Below are 10,106 nucleotides of genomic sequence, written 5' to 3'. Positions count from 1 at the left end.
ATAGTTCAAATACTGTTCATCCGCAGTAGAAGCCCACCTCTCTAAATTACTGTGGTGGAACTCGATGTGCTTACTAATCGAGTCTCGGTGCTCTGAGGAAACTAACAGAGAGAGAGGGGAGAGGGGCAGAAGGAGGACGAGAAAGGAGGGGGAGGATTTTAGTTCATAAACACTGTTTACTTAAAGCACCCCATTGCCTTATTAGTATTAATAGCAGTGACTTCAGAAAGCTCATATTCTGCCATTGGACAGTTTTGTATTATTTATGATTGAAATGAAAGCCTCGGAGTGGAATGAAGGAGCACTTGCATAGCAAAGATGTTGCCTATGCCAGTTTACATAACCAACACTTGGGTAAACAGTGTATTAAGCGCAGCGCGGGGCGAGAGTAAAACGACAGCAAAATGTTGTATCCACACATTATCTGATTTGAGGCGAGGTTTTGGAGGAAGCTAGGCGAGCACACTGCGGACCTTTTTGATGCAGCTGGTCTTCATCTGCAAGTCCTTTTGAGCATGAAAGCGTGTAGCGGTGCAGCATCTCGTCTCCAGTGCAAGTTTCTGAAATGTTCAGATATAACTGTAACTTGAGAGCTTCCTTGCCTTAATTAAAGACACCATCTGCTAAATTTTATTATTGAAGCTGTTAGCATGTGGATTAGAGTATCTGAAAGCAGCTTTCGTTTTCCATTCTATTTATAGGCAGCAGGGTGGCGTGTCGAGCAAGGAAACCTATGATCTGGGCTGAGGACTTGAGCTTCCCCACTGAGGGGTATTTGAAAAAGATACAGAATTCCTAATAAGGTTAGCAATCCCTGATTTGGCTGATTTTGAAGATACACAACTCATAACAAGAATAAAAACTTTAAAGTGGTGCTTTCCCAAGTAAATATCAAGTAAAGAAAGCCCCCCCAACACTTACTAAACACACGTGCACAAACGACCACACCATATATCGAATCAATCTTTATTTATATTAAATTAAAAATATACTTTTGACAGATTCATGTAACAAACATGAGGAACGGTATTTCTATGATATAAAGCTTTGGGTATGGTTTCAAAGTACTCAAAGAGAAAGTCAGCAATGACGGTGTTGGGTAAAGGGACAAGGGGAAAGTATTGAAAACCAACAGTACGCAAAGAGGAGCAAGCGATGACGCCTTCTCTCCACTATGTCTCCTTTTGAAAGCATGCAAAACAAATTAAATGAAATCAGGGCCTATTGTGAAGGCTGTGCAGAAAAGAGGAGTAAGAGGGTGGACTTGGCTCAGTAATATTTCGAGTTGAAAGTAAGCAGAGAAGGTAACACTGACTCTCAAACACAGTTTATATAGGTTAGTTGGGACCACAGGTTTCAGTTTTATGACATTTAGAAAGATGGCATTGAGTTCTCTTGGTTGACTGACATGGTAGGCATTGGAAAAGTAAATCAGATGTGTCTCAGTTTGCGTACTACCACCCCTACCGTTATTTTGTGAATAGTGTTGATCATTCACCTGACTGTTTGTTAACTGTAAATCTCTGACACATGCACTATTCTGAATGTTGCTCAGGACCTATTCACCCAGGCTTAGAGACCAGCTGGGAATAATCTGATTATGACCGGTTGCTAGGGAAAAATGTTCATCGCCCAACTGGTTGATGAGTGGTTGCTGGTTGTTGCGAGCAATGACTGTGAAATTGATTGCTAAAACCTTCACTCACTTAGGCCTAGAGTGAGTGGGGTTACCCTAACAGCTAGTGAACACCATGGCAAAAGAGTGTATATTCCACAAACAGTATGCAAATGGCTTCTGGAGGTTGTTGGCGGTTGCTAGTATGACATTGGTTGCCAACAGGTATACAGAGTTGTACCAAAAATCGACTTATGATTGTTTTAGCCACTGTTAGACTGGCACAGTCTCCAGTTTGCATGGAAGCGTCCAACTTGCCTGCAAATGCTCGCAAACTACTCATTAAGCTGTAGTGAAACTGTCAAAAGTGTGGCACAATTGGCAAATATTCACCTTAATTGTAAAAGTTGCACCTTTTGAAATGTCTTAGTTCCAATGATAAGGCACTGCTTTTATTTTGAAGGTGAATGTTCTCCGTTTCGAGTTACAGAGAGCATAGTTGAAAAGTGGCTGCTTTTCATGCAAACTACAGGCAAAAGCAACAATATGCAAGCAAACAAAACGATCCCAAGGAGGCTGTCTGATGCAGCACCCCATTTGTGACAGACAGCAATCTCCAGCAACCACTTGTTAACTGGTGGGGGACCATACATCTTTCCTTAGTGATCAGATATTGCAAGGAGAATGATGAACCCGTCGCACAGCCTGTCTGACTTTGGCCTTAAGTAGTGGAAACTAAGGCATTAACAGCTGATCTTCAAATTAGAGCCAGATATTGAGCTAATACTAGCTAGTTAGTTGTTTTTGTGTTGTTGGCATGTTGTCTGCACTGTGGTATGGTCTGGTAGTTTTCTGTGACTTCATAGAGATTTTAGTGTAAGATATCTGACCAGAGGCTCAACAACTTGATAAATTCACTAAATGCGCCATCTAGTGTGAGACTTGCAGTCTGCGCTATCTAGCTAGCTACCGCCAGCAGATGCTTAGCAACCCGGGATTGATATTTCACGCATTATGGCATCGACTGATATTTATGCATGTTAAACTTACATCTGCAATGACAGAAAAGTGTTATACATGGTAAGAAGCTCATTTTGTCATATGTTTATAAAATGTTGCAGCTAGCGCAACAATCCTTGTTATTGCTAGCTATCTGGAAAGCTAAAAGCAAGAGATTTTTCAATCTGGGACTGATGTTGCTGTGTTTACATTACTTCAGAAGAATTTAGTATTACATTTAGTAAGTAACTTGACAAATGTAAACATGAACAAAATGTGCCAGCTAACATAACAGCCATGGTAAAATGCTCCAATAGTCCAGCCTCTTGTCGTGCCTGATTTCAGACAACACTACACTATCAAGCTAATATGCTACTATTATGGAAGTATTCAAAGTGAGACACCACCCATTGTTATTTGTGTAGTGTTTAACAGTGTTCACTTAAACTGAAACGTTACACGTGAACAGCCACAAAGGTCTGAAGCAGGGCCACTGAACAGAGTTTCACATGAGAAGGGAACAACAAGAACTTTTAAAATGAAATACCCATTAGTAAAAAGGGTACACTTACATAAAGCAAATATGTACGGCTCTTTTTGTACAAGTCGATATAAGCAGGAGAAAAAAGCAGTAGGAGAGAAGACCAATATAAATTCAAAGCATCGCCTCCTTATTTACAAATTCACCAAGTCGGCCATTTCGGTGCTTTATAAAAATATTATTCACATTTGTTGTTGAAGTGTGTTAGATAAATCTGGGAGGAAATCCCAAAGATTCTGTACAGTTATACTGATACAATGATTTGAATACAGAAAATGAATGACTTTCTTTTATGAGGGACAATGGTATAGTGGTTTATACATTCGCCTAACAAGCGAAAGATTCCTGGTTTGATTTCCGGTAGGAGACGCAAATCCCTTCGGGGCTGTATCAGGAAGGGCATCCGGCGTAAAAATCTAGCAAACCGAATATGTGGAGCTACCCGCTATGGCAACCCCTTGTGAATAAGGGAGTAGCTAAGAGTAGCTTTTTCTTCTTTTGTGCAATTAAAATGTCAAGAAACCGAAAAACGTGGCTAGAATAACAAACATGTTGAAGAATGTACAGTAGCCAACACAATAGTGGGAAAAAGAAGTTACATCGTTGATACTAAGGATAAAACTCAATATTAAAAAGACACTGTAGGGAGGGGGTGGGGGTGTACTACACTCACACACAAAAATTCCCATGAAACATCGCAGAAATAAGGATTCCCAGTTTGTGCTACTAAACTCGATAAAAAATATCTGATTAATTTTTCCCACACTGGACAGAAATTTGAGTATAATGTTGTCATAAATGAGATACGAAGGTGGAGGGCAGTAAAACACTCACTTTGGGAACCATGCAATGTAATATTTACTATACAATAGACTTTGTTGAAGCCTGTATGGTGTTTGAGGATAAAATATTGAAGGATTCGGTTCAGGACATGGCTACATGCCTTTGCACCTTGGCTTTGAGGAGGCAGTAAAAAACAAAAAACAAAAACCTAAACCCAGAAAATAATATAAAAAGGATCAGCCTAACCAGCAGTGTTTCCCCCTGGCATGCTTTTGAACTGCCACGAACACAAGCCTGTTAAGGACTGAGACAAATAGCAGCAGGTAACACCAAGGCAAAATTAGTTTGAAACAAGACACAAGATATTAGTCTTCAGAGAGGAAAAAAATGCTTCCACATAGACGCAACACATTTTGGTACTCTAAAAGGATAACCAAGGTCTTAGGATGGGAAAAAACACGACTTAACAGAAGGGGAACTTCAGGTGCTTTTTCCTACCTTTCTGTCAACAAACAAGTCAATGACTCAGATCAAAAATGGGAGAGTGGGGATGCCTCGGATTCTCTTAAGTGCTCTTGAGAACATTTGAAACCATTTGTATCATCAGTCCTTCAATCTGTTCTTGATTCAAACACACATTTTGCCTGGGTCTGCAGTGTAATTTAGGGCAAAACAGGCATAAACCAAGGCGTGTGTTTTTCTTTCGACCACCATCATATTTTTGTTCATTTTTCTTGAAACCCAGATTTGGCAGTCGCTTCCATTGCTCAGTATAAACAAGCTCAAACGCACCATAAATATTTCACATTGATATTAAATGCTGTCTCTATTTCACTGAATTAGAGCTCGAAAAAGGACTACAAAATACTCCTTCATCAATTAATCATGACAGCATCAAAGCACTACTATAAATACTGTTTGAAGTCAGCGAAAAAACATGGAAACAAGGACATTCTTGAAGCTGGTCAAGTACCATGTAAAATGTGTTTTCCTTATGACCTCTTGGCCCCAGTTCCTTCCTTGTACTTTTGCTAAAGCTATTGCTTTCTGAAGTGGTAAACGGCTGGATAAACAAGTTGAATATTTCAGTAACGAAGAGTGGAAATCCTTTCTTTATACCCGCGACTTTGATCAAAGTGCTCCATGGGGAGGATAAACACATACAGCGTTACATGTGCATAGACTGAGACAAGCACACTTTCACACACTTTTAAATACACAAAATAAATAACCTACGCAAGAACACAGCTTAGGCAGGGCTGGGCTCTGGTAGAGCAGAATGATGAAAGGTTGTTGAAACTATGACAAAGCAATATTTATGCTCCACAAATAATGAAAAATACCGTTGTTGTTAAAGGTTCAAGAACTACAAGTTTTTCTTCATATTCATTCAACTAAATAAAGGAGATATTGCAAAAGGACCTCTGAGAAAAACCAACATTACACAAGTTTTATCTTGAACTTCTAAGTTTGGCAAGCGTTGCAGTGTTTTCCCCTACCCACAGGTGTTGTGTATGGCTTGGTGGAAGAAATAACGGCTGTAATACAGTCCTTTCAGCAGCATTGACTGGCAAGTTGCCTACACAGGCATCAGTAGTCAGGGTTAGAACTATTTTCTTGAGATTTCTTGAGAGTGACGATATCACTCTGGGCTAAGAACAGATGTGAAGCCTTTATAGATTAGAGGCTTCGTTAAACAGTGGCTAGACTAATTAATTTAAAACTCAGTGGTGCTGAAAGTGCAAATTACATCAAACAAAACAAGAAATGACTTTCTTAGGTATGTTAAAAATTGGCACAGTTATTAATACTGGTAACAGTAGTTGACTGTCTGGTGATTCACCAAGAAACTAATGAAAACTATACTAACTTAATATTGGAAAACATAACATTATAGTTTTAACTGAAAAAAAATGTCATATAGTATAGTACTAATTTCGTTTACCAGTTACCCTGTGCTGCATTAAAAAAAATTACATGTATTCAAAACAGAACTTGCTTTATGAACTTGGTTTGGCCAGTTGTTAACATACACTCATCATGGGCATGAATGTCGTGCTATTTTTCAGCTTAGAATTTTTTTCTTTTACTTTTTACATTTTCAATGCATGCCAAGAAGAGTGGCCAAATATCCAGCCAGAATTATGCCAGATACTTTTTAAAACTTTAAAGCCCAATTTTTTGTTTTTAAAGCCATTAAATATGTATACTATACAGTCATTTCACCATGGAAAAAAGACAGTTTCAAAGAATTCATTAGAAGCCCAAAATGATCATGATATTTGTGATGAGTGGATATAAACTTCTGACCACAACTGGAGCAAAGGCCAAGTTCAGCTAGGTGACAAAGTCAAGCTCCACCACAGTCCCAGCGGATAAGCTAATGTCTCAGCTAGTACCCTTCTACACATCCTTATGACAGTTTTTTGGAAGCAGCCAACCCCACATCCAGCTAACTCTTCCTTTTCACATTTGTTGTTATTTCTGCTCTGTGAAATCTTAAACTTCATTTAGACTACTGTGGGAAATCTCAACATCCCAACTAACTACGTAATTGGAAAATCCTTGTATCCCTACACTGAGGTCTTCCACACCATCAAGTTGTTGTGGTATGCATTGGCCCGACATGTAGTTACATTTCTAGGGAAGTGCACGACATGTTACTTAGAAGGTTGCGGCATAGGGTTAAAATGGGGTCTGGTTATGGTATAAGTTAAGGCGTAGAGCTGAAACAGAAGTATAGTTTACGTGAAAGGAGTCTTCCTGCTTTGTGCTTTCTACATTAGCCCAGAATAGAACCATACCTCCAAACAGAAATTACTAAAACAACAGTCTTCTGACTATAGTTGTCCTGGTTGAAATATAAATAAAATATACACTTCAAGCTACTGTCAAGTTTTCTGTATTTAGCCACAATCTATGGCCACATATTCGTTGGCAAGATCAGAGATCTATGTTGCCACAAGGTGTAGTTACAATTCTATGGAGGTGCATGTGAGGCTTAAGTTAGCTTTAATGCTAAAGAATAAATTTAGCTTTGAAACATCTGACTTATTTGAAAGCATCATTTTTTCTTGCTCTTTAAAATACATTTTCTAGCAGACAAGGTTAGCTTATCGACTTCTGCCTTGTGAACAATTTGGGTAGGAACCACTGACACTTCTAGTAGCCAAAATGAAATTAGCTACCAATTAACAGTCTAATAAGAATATGGGTGGGGTCTGGAAAAAACATGATTCTGTAAAAAAAAAGAAGCAAAAAACATCTAGATCAGATGTGGACAAAAATAATCAAGAATTATGTGGCCAAAAGTAGTCTAGAGTTGTACTTTTTCTCGGACCAAGCAATCGAGAATATAACAAACACCATGACCGAGACAAGCTCCAGTTCCAGTTACTAAAATGATAAATCCTCACATTCTTGATTTTGATCAACTCAAAGAAAGTAACGTTAGCTAAGGACACCCTAAATCTATAAAACCCTTCCAGAGATTTGGTGCCATTTGGTGCAGTTTGGGGCTTTTAATGATCTTTTGATTTGAGCTTGGTTTGTTTTATACTTAACATAGGGAAAAAAAGCCTTGATAGAGTCGATCGTTGGTTAGTACTGAAGATCTTTAGCTTTCGACTCCATTAACACTGACTTTTACCCCCCAGTGGGATCATCTGTAGCTTGCTAAAATATGAACATACACGCACACACTAATCCCAATCACACTAACATAAAGACAGATAGACATATAAAGTAGTCTGTTTAACTGTGCTCTGCTGGTGCTGTCTTGTTCCTTCCTTGAGGTCTTCATTAGTCAGTTTGTATAAACTTTCATGAACTTTTCCTCCCCTTTCTGTAGTTTTTTCTCTCTCTTTGAACACCATTTTGAGTTCAGCTGCTTTACTGGAGTACTCTACAGCTCATAGCAGGTTTTCTCATCCGAGTTAGCTTGAATGGGAAAACCAGTGTATAAAAATCTTTTCAGCACTGAAACCCGTGATTATAAAAGTGTTTACAGTGTGGTTTCCCTTTTACCATTTGCCCTGGGAAAGCTGTTTTAGTCAGCTTCTCCAAACAGACAGCAGCCAAGCAAAACCAACAGAACAGCAGTTGCCCTGCAGATTCTCGAGCAATTTAAAAAGTCCATGGTTGAACTACAAATGTGAAAGAAAAGATCACTGTAGTTTTGTCCATCACAGTATCACAGTTACAGTAGAAGGATGAGATGAGATTCACATATTTCATATAAAAGAACACACGGTGGGTATAATCCTATAGGCAAAATCACTGAATATGATTGATGAGTGCTCCATCTTTTGTTGTCCACTCTATATTGTCTTTTCTTCCTCCATATTTTGCTTTTGTTGCCTGGCTACCTCACTCTAATGTCATTCAGAAAACCAGGCATCTTGACATCTAACAGACTGTATTTGTTCTATGTGATTGTGTCTTTCAGAAACCCTTTGCAGAATATTGTTCCTCCTCAGAACTTTATAATAGAAAGCAAAAAGATTAGTAAAACTTCTTGTTCCTCTCACAAATCTGAAACCCAAGTGGCTGGCAGTGAGTTCAGATACCCCCAGATACAGTCCATCCACTGCTGTGTGATAATTAAGCATCTGTTCTTTACTGAAAACTACCATAACCTTGACATTCTGAATGACATGGAGCACAGTCTCTATCTACAGAACAGAGATGGACGAGATTGTCTATAGTGACAGTTCAGGGGTCTGAGTTGCTTCTGCTTGGTTCGGTCCACCTCCTCCAGATGTTGCTACAATCTACAGCAGATGGCCTGTTATCTGGGCAGGGCTGAGAGCAGCCTTGGTTGGTGCTACTCTCTCTTTGTGTAGGACCGTGGAACTGGAGAGGATGTTGGGCTTGTTGGAGGCTAGAGGAAGATTGGGGAACGTTTGTTAAATGGAATAATCTAGACCACAGTGTTTCGCTGCCGGTAAGGTGGAGGTGGCAAGATGGTTCCAGCTTTCAGGGAAAACTCAGACATGTATTCAGGGTTTTCAGCTACTGCCGGCCGTATGTGTCCATTCTGCTTATAGAAGAGCTTGGCGTTGGTGGAACCTCCCTGGGCACCATCTGAGGCTGCCTGGTTAGATGATTTGGGAGGCAAGCTGTGCTGCCAGTATTCTGGATTGTCAAAGGTCACCTTCAGCTTCTTTCCGCTGGCTTTACCTGATGTTTGCCCTCCATGCTTCAGCAAACTGGCAGGGTGTGTGGTGGCGTAGCTCTGGTAGGCTGGCAGGCTGCCATGCCCAATGGTGGCTGAAGTGGACAGGGCGCCCGACTGGCTCACCTGAGCCTGAGCAGTAGTTCCTGCTTGACTCTGAGCAACAGAGCTGCCACCTGGATTGCCAGGTTGCCCTGCAGGTTTGACGGTGTGGTGGGCATGGAGGATGTGAGTCGGTGGACCATGATGGCAAGGAATACCAGATGGAGATGGTTGGGCTGTGGGGAGGGGGTAGTGGGGCAGGCTAGTCTGGATGGTAAGCGGGAGATGGGAGCCTGAGGTTGTGGCTGAGATAGAAGAAGGAGGTTGGGTGGGTAGGGGCAGACCATTTCTCCTCAGGGCTTCCAGGCCCAGCTCAGCGGGGGTATGGAAGGTGTTGAGGTAGAGGGGCTCATTGATGTACTCGTCCTCTCCTTTGGGCTGACTGTTGGGTGTGCTGTGGTAGCCTGGGTTATCCAGGGCGTGGATCTCGCCGTTTTTACGTCGCGTGACAAACGGATTCTCCTCAATGGGATTCAGATATTCTGTACCACAGAAAATGAATGAGAAGGAGAGTGAATTAGAAGAAGAGAAAAACAGTTCAGACAGCAATAACAAAAAATCTGGAGAAATTAAATCAAGAGGTGAGAAAACAAAGGAAATAGAGAATGAAATGGAGTAAAAGAAAGAGATCACTCGGTAATGAGGAGAGAAGATGGAGATGATAATGGCGTTAATGGCAGGCACTCAGGACAAGACGGGCATCTTGCCAGCAGTTCTTTGGCACTGGAAACTCCATCTGCCGGGGTTGAAAATGCCAACAAATGACCCCTCTTCACTGCTTCCAAGCGCTATAATAGTGGGGTGAGAAACCTATTGATTTTGCCCACTTTTCCGCTCCTTGACATTGCATCAGATGCATTTTGCTGCAGGCTTTGTTATATTTTGAGCTG

The 10,106-nt window shown here is 40.6% G+C and overlaps 1 protein-coding gene across 1 annotated transcript in view; it reads right to left on the bottom strand.

The window, feature by feature from the left end:
• Positions 1 to 937: 937 nt before the first annotated feature.
• Positions 938 to 10,106, bottom strand: part of LOC146547256 (receptor tyrosine-protein kinase erbB-4-like) — a 373,065-nt gene continuing 363,896 nt past the window's right edge. The window contains exon 27 of the mRNA XM_085263592.1: positions 938 to 9,698. Within this exon, the coding sequence (XP_085119718.1) occupies positions 8,860 to 9,698 (839 nt within the window). The 3' untranslated portion in view covers positions 938 to 8,859. The remainder of the gene's footprint in view (positions 9,699 to 10,106) is intronic.

This window comes from Mchenga conophoros, linkage group LG23 (assembly GCF_057382185.1).
Source record: "Mchenga conophoros isolate Kocher_MC1m ecotype Shallow Benthic linkage group LG23, M_conophoros_male_GT1.1, whole genome shotgun sequence".
NCBI classification, from domain to species: Eukaryota; Metazoa; Chordata; class Actinopteri; order Cichliformes; family Cichlidae; genus Mchenga; species Mchenga conophoros.
This window is presented reverse-complemented; position numbering and strand designations above follow the sequence as displayed.